General features: G+C 48.6%; 1 protein-coding gene and 1 long non-coding RNA gene across 4 annotated transcripts in view; one reads left to right on the forward strand and one right to left on the reverse strand.

Moving 5' to 3' along the window:
• Positions 1 to 6,623: 6,623 nt before the first annotated feature.
• Positions 6,624 to 24,680, forward strand: part of LGI2 (leucine rich repeat LGI family member 2) — a 35,601-nt gene continuing 17,544 nt past the window's right edge. Inside the window, exons 1-6 of one of the 2 annotated variants that reach the window (XM_079154566.1) lie at positions 6,624 to 6,703; positions 14,070 to 14,141; positions 15,692 to 15,763; positions 17,658 to 17,729; positions 22,851 to 22,922; positions 23,566 to 23,735. In XM_079154566.1, the coding sequence (XP_079010692.1) occupies positions 14,110 to 14,141; positions 15,692 to 15,763; positions 17,658 to 17,729; positions 22,851 to 22,922; positions 23,566 to 23,735 (418 nt within the window). In that variant the 5' untranslated portion in view covers positions 6,624 to 6,703; positions 14,070 to 14,109. Of the gene's footprint in view, positions 6,704 to 11,853; positions 12,281 to 14,069; positions 14,142 to 15,691; positions 15,764 to 17,657; positions 17,730 to 22,850; positions 22,923 to 23,565; positions 23,736 to 24,680 lie in introns of those variants that run through there. The other variant, XM_079154565.1, reaches the window with a different exon arrangement.
• Positions 6,712 to 11,723, reverse strand: LOC306670103. Of its 2 annotated transcripts, none has more exons than XR_013766318.1 (3): positions 11,610 to 11,723; positions 10,173 to 10,384; positions 6,712 to 9,614 (listed from the first exon to the last, which is right to left on the reverse strand). It is a non-coding gene; the product is annotated as an uncharacterized lncRNA (long non-coding RNA). The 2 variants fall into 2 exon arrangements; XR_013766319.1 differs by having other exon boundaries at positions 10,173 to 10,393.

Genomic DNA, 24,680 nt, shown 5'->3' on the forward strand with positions numbered 1-24,680 from the left:
AATAAAAACATCTGGAATATCTTATGGCTCAGAACTGTGCCCCCCTCAAAGCCCATGTGTGGAAGTTCTAACCCCAGGACCTTGGAATGTCACTATTTGGAAATAGGAAATAGAGTCCTTGTCAACAGAACTCATTGAGATGAGGTCCGACAGGGGGGAGGGGGGAAGGTGGGTTCCCAACCCGACAGACTAGGGTCCTTATTAAAGAACACTAGCGAAGGGACAGTGGCACATTCTGAGGGAAGACAGTGTGAAGACACCATTTCCAAGCCATGGAATGCTGCAGATGGCCCACCACCACAGAGGCTGGGGGAGCATCCTGGAGGGGACTGTCCCTCCCAGCCCTGGGGCGGGGGCACCGTGGCCTTGGGCTTCCAGGCTCCGGACATACTTCCGGTGATTCTACCACTCCGTTTGTGGTTCTTCGTTATGTCACCCTTAGCAAACTATCACTTTTGGGCTAAATAAAATATATCATTAAAGTCCTTTCTTTGTTGACTTTCTAAAAATGTTAACAGAAGGTTTGAGATTGCACATACAGTTTGAATTTTGTTTCTATCCCATGTTGCTTTCCCAGCGGTAAAGTCCAGATACCATCGGACACAAGACCAGGAGACTTGATCTCCGGGATGGGGTTCAGAAAGTGTCCCTGAAGAAGTGAGGCCTAGACTGAGTCTGGAGATTCACGAGGGCTAATGAATTGAGGCATGAGCAGGATGTGGAGGGGCAGAGAGCTTCAGAGGAAACGTGTCTCCTGAGCCACCTCCCCAGCCCCTGTGTGGCCAAAGCTGACCAAAGTGAAGCATCCTCTGGCATCGATCGATATCTATGAGGGAAGCCACGGGCTGCATTCGCACCCCTGGCTTCTGAGGCTCAGCAGGGAGCTCGAAAGAGGAAAATGAGCCCACAGCTTCTGGGGAACACCCGGTACCATCGAAAACTCAGAGTAAACAACTAGTATAATTATTTACAGGTGTCAATAATTCAGGCTCAGTTGGAAGATGAGACACGAACCTGTTACCTACCTCAACAATTTCAAGTTCCTAGAACATTCCCTGCTCACCGCTCAAGGGAAACAGCTCCACTTGACACTCGGGAGCCAGTGGTGGCTGTGACCTTCAGGGTGTCCTTTCCTGGCCAAGATGGACCAGTTTTTATTGGATTATCAGCAAAAGCAACCCCACAGGAATTTTCATACCAGACCCACTGGATTCCAATCTGTGGCCAGAAGTGGCCTCCCTCCTCCATCCCAACATAGGGCGTGAACTTGGCACTCTGAGCCAGGAGCATAGATGCAATTGTGCTCAAGAAGACAGAAAGCAGCGAGGAGGACAGAAGTGGAATCGTGTATTTATTTCCAAGCTAAGTCCTGCCACTTTTCAATATGTCTGATTTTTATGTAAAAAAAAAATTCCTCAGCCAGGTATGACTTGGGAGGCTAAGATGGGAGGACTGGAGGTTCAAACCAGCCTCAGCAACTTGGTGAGGCCCTGAGCAACTTAGTGAGACTATGTCTCTAAATAAAAACTAAAAACAGGGCTGGGGATGTGGCTCAGTGGGTTAGTGACCCTGGGTTCAATCCCTAGTACCAAAGGGGGAAAATAAATCCTCTACACTTTGAAAAATGAAAAGGCAGCTGGTTAACACTGCAAGAACATCTCTGGGGCGATCAAATTTCCAGGGATCGAATTCCTCTCTCCTTCCTCGCACCACTGAAAGTCCCCGCAGCATGGCGTTCTCATTCATTCATTCATTCCTGTGACCATTCGTGGAGCTCAGAGAGGTCATGTGAGTTCGCAGAGACTGTTACTGATGGGGTCTGTTTTGTGTGAAGCCTCCTTTTCTATGAGGGAAGCAGAATTTAAGCAGCCGACCTCCACAGACTCCTTAGGCCGGGAATCTGAATGGCCCCAGGGGCCTGGAGAAACTTCCATTCTCTCTGGCCTCTCTTTGTGTGGCTTCTCCTCTTCCTCAGCACTTACTCCAGGTGCTCCCAAGCCCTGTGCTGGCTGGGACACTTCCTCCGTCCCGCTGGGGGAATGCTGGCCTGGACCTGGGTCCTCCCTTCGTTCTTCCACGTCATCCCAGAGGGGTCCGTGCTGCGCAACGCGGCTGGAACAGCAAACCGAACATCCTGGGCCCCGCGTGGCTCCTTCTGGAACACTGGGCTTGGGCGCCATCCTCGCCGCCATCCGAGGCCTCCAGGATTCAGCAGGGAAGAAGACAGCCAGGTTTCTGCCTCCACGGGGTCCCATCCTAGTGAGGAGCATGCCTTCGCCAAGCCAGGGAAGTTATGTATACGCGATGTGAAGTCGGGGAGACGCTCCCCAAGAAAATGCTGCGCGAACCGCTGGGGCCCCTTCCGAGGGGGCGGGTGGCAAAGGCCTTGTGAGGTGGAGACCTGAGTGAAGCAGGCGAGGCGCTGCGGAGTGGAGACGGTGGGGGCGTCACTCCTGCAGGGTGAAGCCCGGGTGAGGGGATCCCTCTCTGTCCCCGTGGCAGCCGCATGCGGAGAGCTTCGTGGGGCAGGCGGGAGTCGTCCCAGCCTCTCAGTCTCGTGGAGTCGTACCTTTGGGTGCTCAAGGTCGTCTTCCGCCGCAGACAGCACAGCCTAGGGACCGTGCAGAGCCAGCTGGAAGTCGCGTCAGGGTGACAGAAAGGAGGCTCGCCACACGAGCTCCCGTCCATCTGGGAGAGGGGAGCCTCATTTCCCAGAATCGCTTGACCACAGCCTTGTCCCTGGAGCCATGTGTGTGAGCAGTGGGACTCCTGTCACCTGGCTCTGGGAAAACGGGTCAGCAGCCAGGACAGAATGTGCTGCCCCTGAGGAGTGCCAACGAGAGCCAGGGTGCCCACTCAGCCTTGGTCCAGAGACATGTGTACCAGAGGGACAAGCACACCTGTACCCGGCATCAAATGAAGAGGAGTCCTGGCCATCTCCCCTCAACAGGGCATGAGGGTCCTTCTATGTTCCCACACCTCATGGGCAGTTCCGGCTCCCGGCCTCTCAGCCTCAGCTCTCCACAGCTCCGGAGTCACCCCCTTTATTCCCCTTCTCTGCTCCCAGGACAATACAGCTCTTTTTGTGACAGAATGAATGCAAAACCAGGAAGCGTCATCAACTCCCAGGTAGCAGCAGATTTCTAAGAACCCTCACCACTAATATTCTCATGGCTCCAGAGAGGCCTGGAGCTTTTACTGAGCTCCTCGTGGTTACGTCCATCCACCAACTAAATGTCTTTTTTGTCCTTTGTAACAGACCTGGAGCGAGGCAGCTCAGACCTCTCCTCCAGAAGGAGCTGGCTAGCCAGGGCCTAGAGGGTGCTGAAGCTCAGTCTCCTGCTATTAGTGCCTTCGGATCTTCCTTGACCAAGCAGGGCCCTGTTAGGAAACCCAGCCATTTCCCCCAGAGGTAGGACTCCTCTGCAGGGCGTCTCTACCTGGGAGCGCCAGGTACTACTCCCTAATAAACCTTTTGCGTTCAACTCTGGCTTCTGCCCCTGCTTCCCAGTGATCCCAAACAGCACACGCTGCAGACTGGAGTTCCAAGAGCGCCCAGAAAGAGCCAGAGGGCAGGCCGACCTTCCTTCCCAGAGGCCATGCACGTTCAGGGCAGGGAAAGAAACAGAAGATGGAGCAGATCTGACAACATTGATTCTGGCCGTACCATGGTCCTTGGAAGCTTTTTCCAGTGGCCCCTCCGTATCCCAGAAAGGACATGAGTCTTTTGTTTCTTTGGGGGAATTCAGCTGTAACCACATTGTCCAAAATATTACAGTAAAATCAATCAGAGAGAATGCTATTCTCATGGCAAATTTTCTGATTTCCCAAATGAGTCTAAAGCCAAAGACATTATTGATGAATCCTATTATTCCTCTTGGAGGATAAAAAATAAAAATAAATAGTGCTGTCTTGGATGGGCCCCTAAGGGACCGCTGCGGCTCCTGCTGGAGGGGCAGGGCTGGGAGAGTGTAGGGGACAGCTCTTCCAGCTGGCCCTTTTCTGGTCTAGAGGCTTCATGATCTCTGCTGTCCCAGGGTGACGTTGCCGTTTCCTCTCTGTCCCCGTCAACCCTCAGCGACTCTCTCTTGGTTCCTGGGGGTTCTTGCCTCAAGCCAGGTTTCCTTCGCCTGGCATGGGGTGTGGGTTGCAGAGGGTAACCATACTCCACACTCAGCTGGGGTCTTTGGGGACATTTGGACAGGGTCATCCTGTAGTTCATGTGTCTCTCTGAGTTACAATATGTAAGGTTGCTCTAACAGCAAGGAGATGCCTTGGAAAGCTTGGGTTAAGAGGAAGGAAGACAGGGCAGGGTTTCTACCTTCTAGAACTTTCTGGAAGGCATTGAGACCATTCCCGCACTGGTCCTGATACCCTCGGCAGGACCGTTGGTGGAGCAGTCTCTGACACGTGCACGTAGCTTCCTGATGGACAGGCCACTCGACCTCCAAGCCTCAGTTTCTTCTTTTGAAAATTCCTGCTCCAGGGCAGCCGTGAGCTGGGGAGTCGTGACTGAGAAAATGGGGTGAAAGGCCTTGTGAACCACCGAGCTGCGGCGTGAAAGTCAGACGCTGTCACGGAGCCGCTGACCTTCTCTTTTGTATCCTACCAGGACTCAAAGCCTGAGATAGAAACTCCCAGAATTTCGAACATAACAGAAGGCAAAGCTTTGATGTGAGCTAAGATGGCCCCGCCGAGGACGGACCTGGGATTTACAACTGTCCTCTCCTTGAAGCGACCGCTCCTGCGTGTCAGCATTTGGGCCAGTGGACATGACCCCTTGCCCTTCCTTAAGTGATGGATCACCCACTCTCCTGCCAAGTGAGCAGTTCTTCAGGAGCCACATAAATTCTAAGTTCCAATGTCACTGTGAAGATCCAGAACAAGGAGTCCGGAGGTTTGTTTCGGGATGGGAACTTATCTCAGTGCAGGGATAGGCCTGGTCTTGCCCTGGGAGGCGGGGAGGCGTGAGAAGGGTATGAAAGTTTCCACTTTCTTGTCCCTTGGCTGGCCTCCTGAGGCACTGCCCAGTTGCCTGGGGGCTGTCAATCCAAGGGCAAGGTGTCCATCTGGATTTTAGCATGTGCAGGGCAGGCTGGAGGCAGTAGGAGGCGCCCTGCCCATCACTGTGTCAGAGTCTAGCACAGGGCCTGGTCCACAGGAGCCGCAGGGAGTATTTCTTGGACAATTAAACTAAGCTTCTCAGCTTTCAGATAAATACACAGATTGTGTCTCCTGGAGCTGTTGAAAAAAGTTTTGAGGAAGAAGCAAGACACTTTTGATGTACTGACAGGCTCTTCTGAGACAGAAGAGCCTTATTTCCTTGGACATGTTGTAAGCTCCTTGAGGAGAATTATCCAAGTCCATAGCATCCATATCTATAGCCTATTCCAAATCCATCTCCATTTATCCATAACAAAATCCATGTTCACAGTGATTTATGGCCCTCAGTAAATAGGTAGAGACCAACTAAACAGGCAATTAACTAACTCGAACGGCTTATAAATACTTTTCACAGTCTTCAACTGATTTCACGTTCCCAGCAATCCAGGGTGGCGGGCACTCTCTTCTTCCACTGGCAGAACAGAAAGTCGAGATCGTGGAGATAAGTGGGGAATCCGGGGTTCAAACGAAGGAGTCTGACAACGCAGTCCATGCTCCCTGCTGTGCCGACTCCTGGTACCAGACTCTGCAGAGCTTGGGAGAGGGAGCCAGGTGGAGGGCCACGAAGACAAGTCCCCCTGCTTTTCTTCTATAAGACAGAGGCAGAGCCGAGCGGAGAGACCTAGAGGTGGGCGGGAGAGCAGTGGAAATCAAGGCCCGTTTTCCGATTTCAGGAACTCTGCAGGCATGGCCCCCAAGGTGTTTGGTCTAAGCCTGAGAGCTAAGTTAAAACGGCGACATGCCAGAGTCGGAAAGCCCTATAAATACACAGTGTGTGCATTGCCCATAGTCCCCAAGGAACACATTTTGATGCAGCTGGGGCAGGTTGAACAGAGGACATAAGATCACAGAATAAGTCAGATGTCATAGCACAGAAAAATTATAAGCCCCCAATCTATTTGATTTAGCCTTGATTAAAATTAAGTGGAGACCAGAGGTCACACAGCTTTTAATAGCCTGGATCTTCAGATTCCAGATTCAGTGTGCAAAGCATTGGATTAACCATGGTTTATGGATAAGAGAAGAGCTTAGAGGATATTTACAGATCTATTATTATAAATTTAAGTTAAATCTCTACTTTTTTCTTAACTCATACTCCTGAAAGAGGATTTCTGCTAAGGCTCTTCACTAAGAAGAACAAAGAGATTTCCCATAAAGTTATGGTGTCGACTAGTAAACTCGAGGCCATGAATGTTTGTTATAAAGGGCACTGTGTTTGTTTGAGGAGATCGACTTTGCTCACAGACCCACCGCCTGTGACCTATCCTCACACAACCCAACTGAAAGGCTGGCACGTTCTCTTAGAACTAGGAACACAGCTGAAGAGCCTCTGTCTTGTAAACGTAAATAAAGTGCAAAGCAAGTGACCTGTGAAATACAGTGGCTGGTGCTATAAAGTGACTGTAACTGATTAACTACTTGAGTGTTGGATTTCAGATTAAGTAGAAGAAAACAGATGGAAGGTACAACACAGCAAGCTCAGCGCAGAGAAAATTAACAAAGAAACAAAACATAGGTAGAAGAAAGAAAATCAACAAAGGCATGACTTGGTTCCTTGAGTGAGTTAATAAAATAGGCAAAACACTGATGCCGTGATTCGAGAGAATTAAAGAAAAAATTGTGCATGAGCAGGAGAGGCAGAATTTCAAAATTTCTTTAGCAAGTGCGAAGGAAAGGATATCATAAAATTGGGGAGAGAGGGGAAGCACATGGTGAGAAAGCTTTGAGTTTTCCCCATGTTGGCCACTGCATACTGCCTCTGTTCTTGGTGACAGCTCAGTGGATTAGTTAGGATTTGTTTGGTTGCAATAGCCAAAACCCAGATTCAGAGAAGTTAAGCATCAAAAAGCATGTGTTATCTCACATGCCTGAAGAGTCGAAGGGTAGCTTGATTTGAGACCTGAACAATATCACTGAGATCCCTCCCAGGTGGAGCCTCTCTCTGGATACGTGGGTTTGCAGGTTCGTGTCACATGACACCCACACCAGTGGGATAGAGAGATGATTTCCAACATTTCAAGAAAAATCCCAGCTAAGGGATTCTGTTAGCCCTGGTTGACCCTGGTTGTCTCAGTTGGGTGGTGTATTCATATTTCAACCAGTCACTGTGGCTGAGGGAATGGAATGTTCTAGAATACTGTAGCCTAGCTGAGATGTGCGATGGAAGATGAAGGTTGGTCAAGTGAGGCCCTTGGGTTGGACACTGGGGAGGCTGATTACCTTCAGTGCAGATGGCGTCCTGTGGCCATGAGAAGTTGCAGCTGGTACGAGCTAACAAAAACCCACGGAGTCCATTATGCTGGGGTGGGAGGAGGTGACAAAGGTCACTGGAACTGTGGCCAGGGTCCTGAGGGTCTTTGAGTTGGCTTAGGAAACTCAGTGAGACGCATACACACAGCCCTTCAAGAACATGACTGAATTCAAGAGGCCAATCAGGGGCAGCTCTAAAGCGAGCTCCAGCCTCAGACACCACCGAGCTTTGGAGAGGGAATGATGGGGAGCCAGGAACCACATCTACATTTGATCAGCAGCCAACCACAGAGTGGCCTGTCAGGGTGATGTGGTCAGAGAGGGACTGGCGAACTCGGAGACGGGGAGGACATGGAAAGTCTTTCTTTTTTTTTTTTTAACCCCAGGGAATCTAGTCTGTAGTCATTCAAACCAGGAAGTACCTTTGAGGTTAGGGCGAATGATTTTTCTTCAGTTGTTACAGTAAGCTTCGGAGCCAAAAGTACTGGACATGAGCAAAGGCTCTCTGAAGCCAGGGTTCTGGTGAGGAGACCAGGTGGGATTTGGTAGCAGGGAGGGGGATTAACAGCATGATGGAGTCTCTAAGACTCTTACAAGATTTGTAGTTTGGTTGAGGATTTGAAGATGATCTGTGATCTAAAAATAGATTTCCCAAACTGCAGTATTCTTAGATCCACAGCCTTCTGTGACATTTCTGCTGCTCTTACTGACTGTACCTGGGATGGATCTTCTCCTTCATGTCTGGAATTTCTGAAATGCCACTTCTTCATTCAATCAGCCAGGAAGGACCACAATGGCCTCACCTGGAGAGATGATTTCCCATCTACGCCAGCTCCTCTTTCCATCCCTCCGGTTACTGAGCTGCCAGTTCACCACGTGCACGTGGCTGCCTCAAGGTCATCTCAAACTCAACCTCCCAATTCCAAATTCCTGATACCACTCTTCCCCAAACCCTCTGCTCTTCTAAGCGTCCTTGTCTCGAGAAGTGGCTCCTCCACCCACCTACTGGGTCTAGCTCCCACCCGGAGACATCCTGACATTTCTTCAGCTTTCCCCCTAACTTCAGCCTAGTGGTGAGTCCTGTCCATCTTCCCTCTAAGATGTATTTTGAATCCATACCTCTCTCCTGTATCTTCTCTGCTGCCCGCTGAGTCCCAGCCACCACCATCTCTCTCCAGGACTTGTTCCTCCCGTTCTCTACTTGGTCATCAAAAATAACCATTTGGAAGCATAAGGGACATCATGCCTCTTCTGCAATGGAAGTCCTTCCTTGGCTCCCTATGGCATTTAGGATGACAGGCAGGCTCCTTGCTTTGGCTTACAAAGTCCCCCAAAACTTGGTTCCTTCCTGCCTTTCAGATCTCGTCGCATCTCCTCCCTCTCCCTCCCTCTCTGTGCACTGGTCACACTGGCCTTCATTTGAATTCTCCAGGCATGCACCTCTTTCTGGCGTTGGGCCTTTGCACATGCTCTGCTTTCGAGGGCACTGCCCCTTCCTTCGCCTCTGCCTCTTCCCTCAGCCCTGGCTTCTTCTCCGCCCAATGCTCAGTGAAGTTCTCAGACGGGCTTCCAGCGCCTCTCCATCCATTAAACGGCTCTCCTTTTCTCTTCCTTTGAGGGATCTACCATCATTTGTGATCGCATGTGGTGAAGGTGGGCACCATGTCCGTCTTTGCCATTACGTCATTATGAATGCCCAGCACCCAGCAGGCTCTCTGCCTGTATTGACTCCTGAACTGACAGGAGCTGAATGTGAGCGTGCACCATGGGACTATTTTGAGCTGCCCACAGGTAACAGCATCAGGTAGAACAGATTTCGAGAAGGCCACTCCAGCGTGTACCATGTCACCCATATTCAAGGTAGCAGCGTGCGTTCATGTCACAGGGCTCCGTCTGAGTAAGTGTACATCTAAATGAGGATTTCTACATCTTCAAAAACTCTTGCTATTTCCTGGAAACAGATTGTGTCTCTCTGATTGTCTATTAAGTTTTTTTTTTAAACTGCTGAAGATCTTGGAACCCAACCAAAGTCATCTGCATTTCCATTTTTGTACCTTAATTTATAAACTGCGCCTTATAATTTACAAGCACTCGCTTACTTAGTGTCTTCAGCAGAGTTGAAACAAATACCAGCTCTGCCAGCTAGCCACTCCAGTCTTCTCTCTGCACGCTGTTCCAGGGTGAGCCTGAGCCTGCCTGAGCTGTGGAGAGGAAGACAGCGATAATGACGGCATGTCACATTTATTTAGGGAAGAGAGAGAAGCCTTTTCATCCCCTGTAACAGGTGAGGGAAGAGCAGCAGGGAGCGGGAATGACATGACCAAGACGGTTTGCTGGTGAGCAGGGAGCACGGCCTGGAATCTGTGCCTCTGGGATTCTCCATGCCAAGGATTTGTTTAGGTCACTAGGCCTCATGCTAGTGACACTTTGGACCAAATCATTCTTTGTTGGGTACTTCAGGGTGTTCAGCAGCATCCCTGGCTTCTACCCATTAGATGCCAGCAGCACCCACCCCACTGTGACAACATCCGGACATGGTCAAGTGTCACCTGTATCACGCTTAATGGGAAACCAGTGCGTTAGACTGTGACCCTGACCTTGATTAAAATGCAGGCTCAGGAGCCAGGAAAACTCCCTTTGCACAGTTGCGGAAGCAGAGGCACAGAGAGGGCCTAGCTTTCCCAGCATTACACAGTAATACTTGGCAGGCTGGGTGCCAACCCTAGGCCTGTCTGCTTCAGGGGCAGGAGTTCACTTACCTCCCCCAACCCCCAGGCGGTTCCAGGGCAGATCTTCTTGTCCTGGGTCGGCAGGAAGTGCTGTATTTGTGAACCCTCAGCTCTACCACTCTATACAGCAGGAGGAGCCCCTTCTTCTTTAGACAGACTCATGCACGATGTTGGGTCCCTGTGTCTGTTGCCGTTCCCAGACCCAGAAGCCAAGTCTGGAGTATGATCCTCCTGGCTGGGTCCTGTGTGACCTCAGGCAAGGAAAAAAAAAAAAAAAAAACCTCTTGGAGTTCAATTTTCCTATCCATAAAATGGGAAGACTCACTTCTCAGGGTAGATGTGAGAATAAATGATGAGAAATGTTGCTTGGTTTGCATGGATGCTGGGTGTTGGGTAAATGGTGGCCTGCAAGGAGTGCTTAACTCCCTCCTTGAAGTTGCCTATGAGTTCACTTTCCATTCCTGAACCTCTCCTGGTCAGTCTGTGACCTCCATGTAGCCCTGTGCAGTCACTGCTTTAGGGCTACCTGCTGAGCTAGACTCAGGCTCCCTGAGGATAGGACCTGCCCTTCTGTCCCCTCCCACAGTGTGACCAGTATGGTATTTTCCTCATGAATGGTGCTATAAATGATTGTGAAAAAGTGAGAGCCCTAAACTTTTGCACCGGGCCTTTCTGGGTATGGCTCCTTATCAGAAATGGTTTCCTAGGTGTGTAGCCTCATAATGGGACCCTTGACTCCCCTCCCAGCTGTTTGGGCCACTGGCCACCATTTGGGTTCTGCTTTGTGGTTTTCCTTGATTTCCCCAGCTGCTCACTAACTCATGGTAAGATTCAAGGTCACAGGACAAGCTCAAGGAATAGCAAAGGGGCTCAGTGGGGCCAGGTAACCAATCCCCAGCCCAGGCCAACCACTTAGACCACAGGCCTGATCCCGATGCCTTCTGGTTCCAGTTTCCTTATCAGTAAATCAACTGCATGAATAGGATCTGCCTCAAACCAGTAGTGAAGGTATGTGGCCGTTCCTACAAGTATCACACCCTCAGTCTCTATCAGTTTGCATCCCCTGGGTTAAAGGGGGTGGGTGGGCTGGCGGGTAAGCCACCTTGCTGAGTGAGGGAAAACTTTTGCAGGCTTTTTATCAAGTGCAGGCAGGGCCCTGAGTGACGGGGCGTGTACAGCTGTGGCAGCTTCGCTTTTCTGCATGCCTTCAGCATGGGCGAGCGCCTGGCTTCAGTAACCAGATACTGTGGAGACCAGAGCCAGAACCCACTGCCCCCTCAGAAGTCAGCCAAGCCAGGCCACTCCGCTGAGCCCCAGGGCTCACTTCAGAATTACTAAAGGCTGCCTAAAAGTCTGGACTCTTCAAAGCTCCCGGGGCAGAGTCCCCTCCCCAGATCAAGCCAGGTCTCCCTGTCCCTACTTTTTGGAGGCTCACGTTATGGCCAGGCTTAAAGGATCCACCCCCACCTTCTTTGCAGCCTGTGGCGGGACTGCGGGCATCTGATCCTCCGCGGCTCCGCCAGACTCCCGAGGGGTCTCGGTCCGGGCTGGCCCCTCCCCCGAGGTCCCCCAACTTTTCCCGGTCGCCCTCGGGGGCGCCGCGGCCCCCTCCCCCGCGGGGCGGGCCGGGCCGTGCGCTACTCATTGGCCAGCGGGGCTGCGGGCGCGAGTGCTGATGTCAGGCGGGCGCGAGTGCGGCGGGCGCAGCGGCGGCGGCCGCCCAGCAGCCCGGGCTCGGGTGGGGGCGCCGAGTGGGGGTGGCGGCCAGCATGCTGCTCGGCTGCGGCTCGGCCTCCCACACCCGCGGCGCCCACGTCCTCGCCAGCAGCGGCGGCGGCCGAGCAGCGAGCGGCGCCCGTGTCTGCAGCGGCGCCGGGTCCGAGTCCGAGCGCGCGGCGCGGCGGCGGGGGTCGGGACCGAGCCGGGGGCCGGGGACCCGGCATGGCGCTGCGGCGGGGCGGCGGCGGGGCGCTGGGGCTGCTGCTGCTGCTGCTGGGCGCCGCGTGCCTGATCCCGCGGAGCGCGCAGGTGAGGCGGCTGGCGCGCTGCCCCGCCACTTGCAGCTGTACCAAGGAGTCCATCATCTGCGTGGGCTCCTCCTGGGTGCCCAGGATCGTGCCGGGCGACATCAGCTCCCTGTGAGTGGGACCCTTCCAGCCCCCACCCCGCCCCACCCCGTGTCCGCCGCCGCCAGGGAGTTGCCTTGGCGCTGGGGCAGCGCCACCGGACCCCACTCACCAGTCCCTGTCTTGGCATTTGGGTGCCGGCGCGCTAGGGACGTGGGTGGAGTCTCGGTCCCGGGAGGATGGAGGGACCCCAAGCCTTAGAGTCTGGGAACCCAATCAGGTTCCCGTGACAGTGTTTCTCAAAGTGTGGCCCGCGGTCCACCTGCATCAGACCCACCTGGGAGATCTGCACCCATGGAGGGTAGGGTCTATGAAATGGAGCCTCAGGGTCTGCGTTTGGCGTCCGCCGGTGATTCCGGGGTGCAGCATTAAAGTTTGACAGCCGCTGTTTGTGTTTGTGGGGTGGTGGGTGTGTGGTTGCCATAGGAGCAGCCGAACATGACTGGATGGGGTGCAAACTGGGACCCAGTGAGTCTCACTGCCCCACCTCACAGTGAGGCTGAGGTTGGCACCGTGGCCTCTTCCTCCCTTCACACTGCAGGGTGGGAAGAGCCTCTGGAAGTGGAGGCCACCCCACGTGGCCGGAAGAGGGGGCTCCCAGGTCCCGGTAGAGCCCTGGGATGTGGGGTGTCCAGCTCAGTGTCAAGGGCAGGAAGTCAGACCACTTCATGCTTGACTCCAGGGGACTTCTTGCCCCTCCCCTCCCTTCGCCTTGTGTTGACTGCTTTTCCAGTACTGGAGTAAATGACCAAAAAGGGCTTAGCATTCCTTGTTCACCTGCTAGGAGATGCTTTCAACTTGGATCACACTGCCACTCAGGCCAAATGACTAGCTGTCCTAATGACTGTGGAAGGGGCTGTTGGGCTAGATCTGCTGCCAGGGCGCTCCCTTGTTCCTGGCCCAGGTGCTGGATGCACACTTGGTTGTAGAAGAAGGAGTCCTGAGGGTGATGTTACTTGTGCTTGCTCATGTCCAAGGCCAGAACGGGGCCTGGACCTAGGAGCCAGGGGCATTCTGTTTGCATTTATAGGAAGTCAGGAGAGTCTGGCTGGAAGAACAGAAGGCCTGTCTGATTCTTACTATTGCCAAGTCAGGTGACTTGGAGGATTCCAGAAATCAGAAATCCCCTTGTTAAATCCTTTAAACCAGCAGCTGCTTAATTGATCTGCATGTTCACGGAAATAAAGTATTGAGGTCCTGCTGTGGCCAGCAAGGGTAGGGAACCTGGGGGCAGAAATGTAGCCAAGCTTCTTGTCCCCGAGTTGACCATTTCATTTGGCAGATGGCATTGCCTCCCCTGCACAGTCAAGTTCAGGTGTCTTTTGAGTTTTCCCTCAAGGCTTTCACGGTGCATTTAATCAGAAGTGCTCAGAGTGTCTTTCAGAGACATTCTCCCAAGGGGAATGCTTAATCCTACCCCAGAGTTTCGTGGGCCAACATTAACTTTGTGTCTGCACAAACAGAATCTTGGGCAGAGGTGAAGTAATTATCCATTTGCAGCCGGGGCCTCCCGTAGTTAAGTGAAGGAAGCCAGGGGATTGATTGGAGCTGGCTGAGCTAATGTCTGTGAAGGAAGCCAAACGGATGGTGCAGGTGTCTAGTATCCAGACTAGTTTTCATATTGATCAAATGCGTTGGCAAGAGGCTCTACTCTTCCCATTCCTACCCCTGAGAAGCTGATGGTCTCCTGTGGTAAGAGGAAGCGTTCGAAGAGCAGGTGGCGGGTGAGGCCGATGGCCCACCACACCCGGCACTTCCTGAAAGAAACCCAGGCCTTCTTTTGTCCCTCTTTTGCCTGTAGGAGCCTAGTAAATGGAACATTTTCAGAAATCAAGGACCGAATGTTTTCCCATCTGCCTTCCTTGCAGCTGCTGTGAGTATGGAAAGCTCCCTTTGCAAAAAGGGGGTCCCGGAAGGGTGGTCCTTGAAGGGTGGTCTCTGTCTCTTTGGTGTCAGTCCTTCCTGAAGTACCCCAGCTCCCTGAGTGAACGGTGGCTGGCTTTTGGTGTTAACTGGCCCCGAGATGTTTTCAACAAAGCATCAAGTCTCCTTGCTCCAGGTCCTTTCCTGACTTTGGTCCTCGCTGTCTTCCAGGACTTTGTTGTAGATCCAACTCCCAGATTCAGCAACGGGGCAGGTGATTACATCAGTCATGACCAGAATGAAGCTCCTCAAACATCTCACTTCAAAAGAAACTTACATTTTAGGATCTTAATGTTACCCTGGAATGAGGAGCATTTCTAGTTTACCCATTAAACAGGCAGGTAGCATAGTATGAATTTATGTGCTTAATTATATCTCAAGAGCATATCATTTCTTTGAAGAGGGTATTTTGATTTTCCCATTTGACAGATGAGGAAACTGGGGTTCAGAGAATTCAGTAACTTGCCATAAAAAAAAAGAATCACAGCGATTCTAACCCAAAACTCAAAGCCCTCACTCATAACTACTCTTTGTCCCAGCTTCTCTTGGTGAGCAATGCCCAGGTTACTGTAGTGTTGTGCCCATAACCCAGGTCAGCTGGGTTGGTTTGTTAGTAAACACAAATGTCCCCAAAGCACTTTTCCACAGTAGATCATTGCCAGGCAAAGTCAAGTATATAGCTAATTCTCTTTGTCACGTTAGTTTCTTAAATTTGAGATGAGACTGTAACTAAAGCGAGCAATGAGCTACAGAAAAATATTCAGAAATATAGATCACTACTCCTCCTAAATAAATGAACTGTGGTTATTTTTTTCTTGAAGTGTTATATGTCTGCTTACAATATTATCCTTACTGTTTTAAAAGTTAAATTCTCTTAGAATTATAATGATATTAGAATAAACTTTCTCTACAAGGTAGGAGTAGATATATAAATTTAGGTATTCTAAGTGATTATTATAGACTGCATAGACTTACCAAATTATCTCAAGTGGCAATTCAATAAAAAACTATACAGCGATGAAGAGTCTTCTGAAGACTTCTTAAACTTTTCTGTCATTTTTCATGGAAATGTATAATGTAATAGAAAGGATTTTTTCCCCTCAACTATGTGACTTTGGTCAAATCACCTAACTTCTTTGGGTTTGGAGTTCTCTAAAAATAAAGTTGGATGAGATTCTTCTAGGTCTATAATTCAGTGGTGGCTTACGCATCATAAAGCTGCTGTGTCTTGCCTCAGAATTATCAGTTCATATTTACTGAGAAACCTAGGGGTGAGAGGGGTGGGGTATTGGAAATGACCAGAAAATCCAACCAAAAGGAATCCACTCCCCATCATTTGAATCAGCAGTGTCAGAATCAGGTTGGGGACCTAATGGGCTGCTCTTGGGCTAGAAGAGCCCAGGTATGTTCCCAAATCAGAGCATAGCAAAAGAAACAGAAAGGGCTGTATCATGTGGCTCAGGCATTGCGTTTCTGCCTTGACATCTGTCTTATTTTCAGACTGCTGAATTCTAACTCATTCACCGTGATCCGGGATGATGCATTTGCTGGACTTTTCCATCTGGAATACCTGTAAGTGTGTTGATTTGTTTGCTTGCAGAGCACTCTGTCTCTTGGTGGCTTGCTGGATTGTGTCCTGAGTTAGGACAGAATCTCTGGGAGGGTCTGCAAATGGAGCCAACCCTATTCTCTTTTCTGCACTGACCTTTGAGAGCTTCCTTGCTTCTAAACATGCAGGAGGAGGCTGGAGACAAAGAGGGGAAAAGCAAACAAAGAAGGAAAGAGATTCATTCATTCCCTGGTGACATTTAATTTGTAGTGGAGTAAGCAAAATTGGAAACTGCGTTGGTTATTTTTGCCTCTCATAACCAGGCATGGATTTGCTGATCAGCCAGAAATAGGGCTGAAGGGTTCTGAGGTTACTTATTTTAAAACAAAGTTTCCCTATTTGGGGGTACAACTCTTTTCTTATCCAGCTATCCCACATCCGGTTTGTAGTATTTCCTCTGGCTTCTGCTGAATCTAATAGTATTTTCTTTTTCCCTATCAAAGAAAAATGATGATTTTCCCCTCTTCAGATGTGTGGTTATTATTTTTATTTTTATTAGCAATGAGCTTTGCCTTTGTTCTGGTTTCCGCACCAAAACACCTTGTCTTTTTCCCCCTAAATTCTTTCATTCTGGTATTCTGAAAGTCTGTAATGAAGCTAATCCTGCCATCAGATGAGATTTCTTACTTAGCATTCAGATGGATTGTTAAAGCCCTGTCTCTGCTTTCTTATTGAAGATGATAGGTAGATGTTGGAATGCCAGATACACCTGGGGGTAGGGAAACTTTCTGCTGATCTGGATCTGGGGGAATGGGGGGTTCTTCCTCCAGAGAAGATGTAATTTGCATACTCTGATCATGCAGTACTCTGACTTTACATGGCGTGGAAAGAACGGCAGGACCCCAGTGCTAAACCCATCCAACCCCAGTGCTAACTCCAGCCAGCCTCTGTCAAGGCACACACTCTGTGAGGGAGGGATGGAGGGGAAGCTATGAGTTTTCCTGGAGCGCTGTTCATCTCTGGGGCCAGATTGCTGGGGAGGAAGTTAGCTTGTCAGTTTATGCTGAAGTCTTTTACTAAAGAGATACCAGATTCTTTTTCTTTTTTTTTAAAGGCATCAGAAAGTTCTCAGTGCATGGATCAAGAACCTATTCACAGATGTAGCAAAGCTTCTTTCTTAGACGGTCTCATCAAAGACTCCCTGACAGTTGATGTAATGCAAAACCATAAGCTAAAACTTAGTTCTCTGTGACCCCAGGGAGTAGTCACAGTACATTCACATCCTGTCTTCCCCACAGAGTTTAAAGCATGACCAGGGTTATAGTTGCAAGATTCTATGAACATTTTATCACAGAGAAAGCAAGCCAGCCCCTGTTCAATTTCATTATACTTCCTACTTCCTGGTGGCAGAGATCTGGAAAAGATCCCTGCCTTGTCACCCCTTTGCTTGGAGGGTGGGACAGGAAGAGCTCCAAGTTGTTGAGAAGCAAGCTTAATGGAACTTTCCTTCGGCAAAAACTTTAATAGCACCATGTAAAACACTGGACTCCCCTCAAGGGACTGTGATATGATCAAAAGAGCAAATAGCCAGGCGCTGTGAAATGCAAGCAGAGCAGAGCAGGGGACATGTCTGGAAGCGCTCCAGTCTTGCAGAGATGAGCATTTCTTGCCTTTGTCCCAAGCACCCCTGCCCTACTCCAACTCTGAGCTTGAAGACTTCCGTGCTGTCTGGAAGGAGCGCAGATACGCTGGTGTGCCTTTCTCCCACGTGGAATTCACTGTAGCTAACTTAGTCTTCAGAGATGTTATGATTCATGAATGCTTCTAGATTTTACTCCAAAAGCATACCAGGATCACTTTTTTAGAAATTTTAAGAATAGGAAATTCAGTTGAATTATGCCACTTTTCCCCCCTTAGGTTCATCGAAGGGAACAAAATAGAAACCATTTCAAGAAATGCCTTCCGTGGCCTCCGTGACCTGACTCACCTGTAAGTCCCGTAACAAATGTCGCCAGTCCTTTCATGTGTGGAGTAGGATTGGTCCCCCAGCATATGTCTCTGCCTTCCCATTTCTATATTGTAACATCCCCGGAAGGAAACTTATCTCCAGGTGGCCCAAGAGTTTTCTTTACTGTGGAGCAGACCTTGCTCTTTGTGATTACCACCACTTGGCTTAATTATCTTCCCCAACATCCTGAATCGCAGCTGGGGCCACATGAAGTAAGGAGTCCTGAGCTGTGAGGGGTCTTGCCGCTGGAGGTAGGAAATGGCCAGGGGCTAACATGTATCCTGTACCTACTTGGTGTTGGGTGCAGGGCTGGGTGCCTGGTGAGCCTTCTCCTCTCTCTTCTGTGATAACCTGTGAGTCCCCATTGTACAGATTTGGGAACCGAGGCATAAATGACTCATTGAAGAATGTCAAATATGGGATCAGAATTAGGACAAAGCAGAATAGAGACATCTTTGTGGTTGCTCTCATTTGAATGCAAATCACTTTTTCTCTTATGTTGGATTAATCTGCAGGTTCAGCTAAGCTCTTGGATTCCTTAATAGCTTTCTGGAGACAAAAAAGAATTAAACAAATTGATTTGAATTGGCATATCAAAATGAAGCAAGTACACACATTTAGCAAATTTATAAAACTAGAAAAAATGGTGGCTGTGTTTATGAAAATGCAAAAATACTCATTGTCTTGGTGAGGGTAATTTATTAGGCAGGAGCCAGGTTCCATTGGCATGATTGATATTTTGTGTCTGATTAAGGAAACCGGTCTCATCTCCACAGGCAGCCTGTCTGCAGCAAAAAAAGAGCATTGGGAAGCCTGAAGGGCTTTGAGTGTGGACATTGGGCAGGGATGGTGGCACCTTTGGGTGTAACCCCAACAGATAATGGTATACACAGAGTCATCCAGCAAGACAGCCATCACATCAAGCCCTGATGCTGGCCCGTGTGTCCGCCTGTGGACACAGTGAGCCCTGTTTGGAAGCCCACCATGCAGGAACTCTGCCCTGGGCCCTCTGGAGCAGGGAGATCATGAGAGACAAAACATCTGGATCAACACAATCCCTGCAGGTGGAAGGTTCTCGTTGGCATTATTGCTCCAGGTTTCCTTGTCTTCCTATAAAAATCTTGACTTTTTTCAGATTCGGTCTAAATGCCAACTCCCTACTTCCTGTAGAGGCTAAGATTATAGGCTTGGAGTTTCATAGACTTGGGTTCAAGTCTCAAGGCCATCATTTATTAATGTGACTTAACCTTTCTGAGACCCAGCGTCCTCATCCTTAATATGAGGCTGATGGTGCTGACTGCATAGGGCTGCTGTACGTAATACTGCTTTGTTGCAAAGCATCCAGCCCGTACCTCATGGTGAACGCTCAAGGTGTGGTCAGCCTTAGCGCCATCGTCAATGAACATGGTTCCCTCCTACTTGTTAAGAAGTCTCGATTTCTCCATGGACTGCTAAGTCCTTGTCCTAAGTCTGTGGCAGACTGGGTGGCCAGACAGGGTTTTCTAACAGGACAGCTGCGATGTCTGGAGAGGAACAGCTGAGTATGGGTACGTCTGGCTCCTAGGAGTCAGGAATGAGGAGCTTTGTTTTTGAGTGATTATGAAGCTAAAGTAAAGCCTGCATGACTGACTTAGTCCAGATGGTGACTTCATTCATGTGCCCAGTTGGCTACTGTTCCTCCATCAGAGAAGGGAATACCCTGGCAGGTACCATGGGTGGATTTGAGATCTTTATGTGTGCGTGCCCATGGGTACACAGACATTTATGTGTGTGCATAACTGTGCGTGTGCATGCTGTGTATTTATTTCATGTGTTATCATATGTGCGTGCTTGCAAGATGTATCTCCTTCTCTGGGTGACATTCAGAGAGCACAAATTCAGAGGGAACAAGGGAATCCTCCACTTGGGTCCAGAGTGTTCTAGATGCATCGGCTGAGCTCGGCTGGGCTAAGCCCACAGGGCCCTCCTCTAGCTCTCCAGCCTCATTGTCCCGAACATCCTCAGAGCGGGAGGCTCTCCGTGGCCCCGCACACCCAGGTCATGCCATGACAGGGCTTTTCCCTCTTGTCCTTTCCCTTGCCTGGGATGCTGTTTCTTCTGTCCTCAATCTCCTAGAGACCCTTTTCCATCAAAGTCTAGATTGAGTTCTGTCTCTCCCTGAAGCCTTTCCCGATCTCCCTTGTCCCCACTTTGGCTGGGGACACACACACACACACACACACACACACACACACACACACACACAATACTCATTGTCGGCACCAGCCCTGGCTGAGGCTTCTCAGGTGTTAGTCCTGGCTCCCCAGCAGGGTAGAAGGACTGATGGGGGCAAAGCCCTTGCACATCTTCCACCAGCTCTGCCCTTTCGTGTCCAGCTCAGGGCAAATCCTGCAGGACACATTTTGTGATTTGTTGATTGACCAACAGATTTCTTACAGAGCTGGATTTTTTTTTTTTTTTTAAATGTCTCCTACTTCCAGGCAAATCTGGCAACTTTAAAAAGTTGCCTCTCAAGGCTGCAGATGTATTTAGAAGTTAACACATTTAGTACAGTGTTTAATGAATGAGCAGGTCCCCCTCCTTCCCTTTTTGTGAAACCTCTAATGAAGAGAAGACCTCAGCTCTGAAGTTCACTTCTGTGCCCTGGGACAACCCGGCCTGGAATTTGCTTGTTTACATTAAGTATCTGGTTTTGTCTCTTTTCCAGCACCTACAGATGCAAGTTCATATGCAAAGAAACATAGATCAGGTTTCAGAGCATTGATGAAGCAGTGCCAATCTGTAACTAAAATCTAGGGCGTTTGTTTTCCAGCAGTTCTATAAAGCCCGAGGGATAGAGAACTGTTAAATAGTTTCAGAAATGAAGTAAGTGCCATGAATTTGTAGACAAAATGAAGTAGGGAGGGAGATGTTAAGCACTTAGCGTGAGTGGGGTGGATAACCCTCTAAATAATTCTGCTTTCTGAGCTCGAAATTGCATTCTTGGAACGATTGCTAAACTTGTGACTTTAGCATTCCGCATATTCTTATCACTTCAGTACAAACTTTCTGTCAGCCAAAATTTTTAGCTCAATAATTAACCTTTAATTAGTCAAAACCCTTTTGTACTTTGCTTTCCAGAAAAATCCACCATCCACCAGAAAAAAATCAAAACACCCCCTTTTTAAAGTTAAAAAGCTACTTCCTCACTGGATTCAGTCTGATCACATCTCTAACCTCTTTCCCAATACATTTAAAAATGTACAAATAAATCATTTAGGAAAAAAATTAAAATAGTACATACAATTGGATTTTAATCACTTATGGGTACCTGGGTGGGAAGGGGTGTAATTTAGAAACCACGAGTCTCCTCATATTGAAGTAAAACATTTGACTTAAAAAAAAAAAAAAAAAAAAAAGCCCTAAGCAAACCAAACCAAAACAGAAACACGATGGGCTCACACTTTTGACTCTGCCAACCTAACTGACTCTAAGAGGAAACATTTCCTTAATCATCTTGGTGGAATGGGTCCTTAGGATGCTAGGAACAACTCATTTCAGATATATTTATGTTTTGTCATTTGTCCTTAAATTCATAAGAGAACACAGAAGTAGGCATCAGTTTCTTGGCTGACTCCCATGAGCACGTGGGGCCTGGGAAACCAGACTTGAGGTACAGCGTTTGGATTCCCAGCATCTTTCCACAACAGCCCTGCACCCTGGATGTTCATCTTCAGCCGGATGGTGGTAGGGCACTGCGGAATCCTGGGTCAGCAGGAGGAGTTGATGCTGTCAAGCTGGTCTACTTCCTGGAGGTGGGGCATGGACCCGGGCATCTTGGGAAGATCTTCAACACTAAGGACAAGCAAGCACAGTAGTTTCTCCCCAATCTTTGTCAGTGAGAAAATGAAATTGAGCATTACCAGTCATTCTCTAAATATTATGACTCACCGAGTTTTTATTATATTATCCTTGAGGGTTAGAGCTGAGTGTCTTTATGTAAAAGAGTATTCACTGGGTCCTTTTTAGAGTCATGAGTGATAGAATTCACTTAGGTGGACCATTAGGGAACTTCCAGGGGACAGACTGTACATCTTCTGTTGTCACTGTTACTTGGGTGCTTAATTCATTCATTCAACAAAGATTTAATGAGATCTACCATACAGTGGGCACTGTTCTAGGAACTGGGCATACAGCTATGGACAGATAGACAGTCATCTGTCTTCATGTTGCTTCTGCATGGGGAGGATATACAGCCAATAAGCTAATAATTCAAACAGATAAATAAAGTACAGAGCACGCCAATGACAGTCTTTGAGTGAGGATTCATAAGCGGGGAGGGACAATGGACAGAGGTCAGGGAGGGCGGGAAGAGTTGAGGGCAGACCTAAGGGAGGTGGAGTGAGCCGTGTAGATATCTGGGGAAGAGTGTCCCAGACAGGCTCGTGGGTGCTGAGGCCTCAGGCCTCCTGGGGAATCCTATGGAGGCCATGTGGCTGGATCTGAGCAGTGTGAGATGTGCGCTTGTGGCTGAGCAGGAGTGGAGGGACCTGGACAAGGGAAGGTCCTGCACATCATCAAAGGGACTTTTCCAGGAAACATAGAAAGCCATCTGAAGTTTAACAGATGTGCATAAACAGCTGCGTAAATGCTTATTTTAAGAAGCAAACACAAGCGGGCCATGGTGGCACACACCTGTGATCCCAGCAGCTTGGGAGGCTGAGGCAGGAGGATTGCAAGTTCAAAGCCAGCCGCAACAGTGAGGTGCTAAGCAACTCAGTGAGAGCCTGTCTCTAAATAAAATACAGAAAAGGGCCGGGATGTGGCTCAGTGCTTAAGTGCCCCCGAGTTCAATCCCTGGTACCAAAAACTAACAAATATAAATAAATAAAAATAAAAACAAGCACAAAAAAGCTTCCAAGGTAATCCAGCATCTACAATGTTATCTTTGTGTGAGTGAGCTCATGACTTTCTCCCAGTGCTGATGATCAAGGCCAGGAATGAAACCACACTATGATGAGGAGGGCAAGAGCTGGTTAAGTCATTAGCTACATTTACAGGGACTTCAGAGTGATGGGGCATGCAGATGATAACCACATTATTATGTGACTCTCTGTTTCTAGTTCTTTGGCCAATAACCACATTAAAGCGCTACCAAGGGACGTCTTCAGTGACTTAGACTCTCTGATTGAACTGTAAGTAATGAGATTAAGTCTGTGTATACTTGTCACTGGGCCCCCGTTAATCATATCTTCCAGTCCCCTCTGCTTCTTGCTGCATTTCTTTCACGCTGTCATTAACAATCGATAACAAGTAGTAAAACTGTGTGGTTTGCATTGTGCTGGATCAGTAGGCACAGTACTATTAGGTCAACGGTAAGTTAGGCCTGCTGGACGGGAAGTCCCCACTCTCCCAGACAGCGAATCCGGCTGCTTTATCTTGTGGGGTTTGTCGCTTCTTCCTGCACATGGTTTGACAGGATCTTAAACTGTCTTCCTGTGACATCCTGTTTGGTTTTTGAGAACCTAAGTTGTGTGTGTTCTTTTCTATTGCCCCTCCCCATTTCCACGTGGTGACAATTTCAAGAGGGTTTGAGAGGAGGTGATATGCCATTTCTGAGAGCGGTCTGTTTGTTATACAGCCAGCATCATGGCCCTGAGAAGCCTTAGGTAAAGACAACGATACCCACAAGAAATAGGAAGCACCTAATGCCCTTTTTAAAAATTCTACATCTAGGGGGCTTAAAATATATCAAGCTGTTAGTATCCCTACATCACTACCAAAGCACATCAAGTTTTTTTTTTTTTTTTTTTTTTTTTTTTTTTTTCCTTTTTTTAGGGACTTAAGGGGTAATAAATTTGAATGTGATTGCAAAGCCAAGTGGTTGTATCTGTGGTTGAAGATGACCAATTCCACCGTTTCTGACGTGCTGTGCTTCGGTCCACCAGAATACCAGGAGAAAAAGCTGAACGAGGTGGCCAGCTTCGACTACGAGTGCACGACCACAGGTACCCAGAGCCTGCCTTGTCCAAGGTGGACGTTTAGCACAGTCACTTTGTTTTTCTTGTAGGTCGTCAACAGGGTGCAAGGTAAAGAGGATGCAGGAGTTTCCTACCGAAGTTAAGAGAAAGTTGCAGCGTTCTAACAGAAATGAAACCGTGAGGTTGGCAAAATCTCTCAACCATTTGGAAGGACTTTTGTTAACTGCTCTGGCTTTCATTTTGAGTCTTTACAAAATTCAAATTTCTCTGAAGTTTGTTTTGTTTTTCCTCTTTCAAGATCAAAATATCAACTCATGAGTTTGGCATGAGAACATCTTTCAAGTCTGTCTCAGTTTCCTGGAAAACTAGTTGCAGACCTGAATTGTTTTGTCTTTACCCTTCTCCTGATTCAAAGACAGTGTTTATTGGATATTGAATACCAGACTCCTAAATCTATAAACGGTTTTTGTAGTTCCAACTAAGAAGAGATCAGTAGGTAAATTATAATAAAGAGCAAAGAAGAAAATGTAAGTTATCAAAAGAAAAAAGATGTAAATTATCCAAAGAAAAAACTCATTGAGAGAAAAATGTAAAGTTCAGTTTTGTTTTTCTAGGACTGGCCTCAGGGTTTTAGTTTAAATGTTTTTTAAGGTTATAGAATAGAATTAAAATACCAACCGGCTCAACTGTCACAGCAGGCAGAGAGCAGGTGGGCATCTCCATATGAAAGGCACAGGCAGTTTCTGCTGCTTCTAAAGCCAGTTTTTAAAGGAGAGAGGATCAATCCACAGCATGAAACCTGCTTTCTAGATCTTCATAAAAATAAACATTGAGGTTGAGAGTTGGTATCTACAAAGCCGCTAGGCCTGTCAGCAGAAGCAGCAGGAATGAGAACTCAGAAAATAGTTGCAGAAACTCAAAAGACACCCAAATTCCACGAAGAAAATATCACCTCGAGGCCAGAACCCGCTA

The sequence above is a fragment of the Sciurus vulgaris genome (assembly GCF_902686455.1).
Source record: "Sciurus vulgaris genome assembly, chromosome: 9".
Taxonomy (NCBI): Eukaryota; Metazoa; Chordata; class Mammalia; order Rodentia; family Sciuridae; genus Sciurus; species Sciurus vulgaris.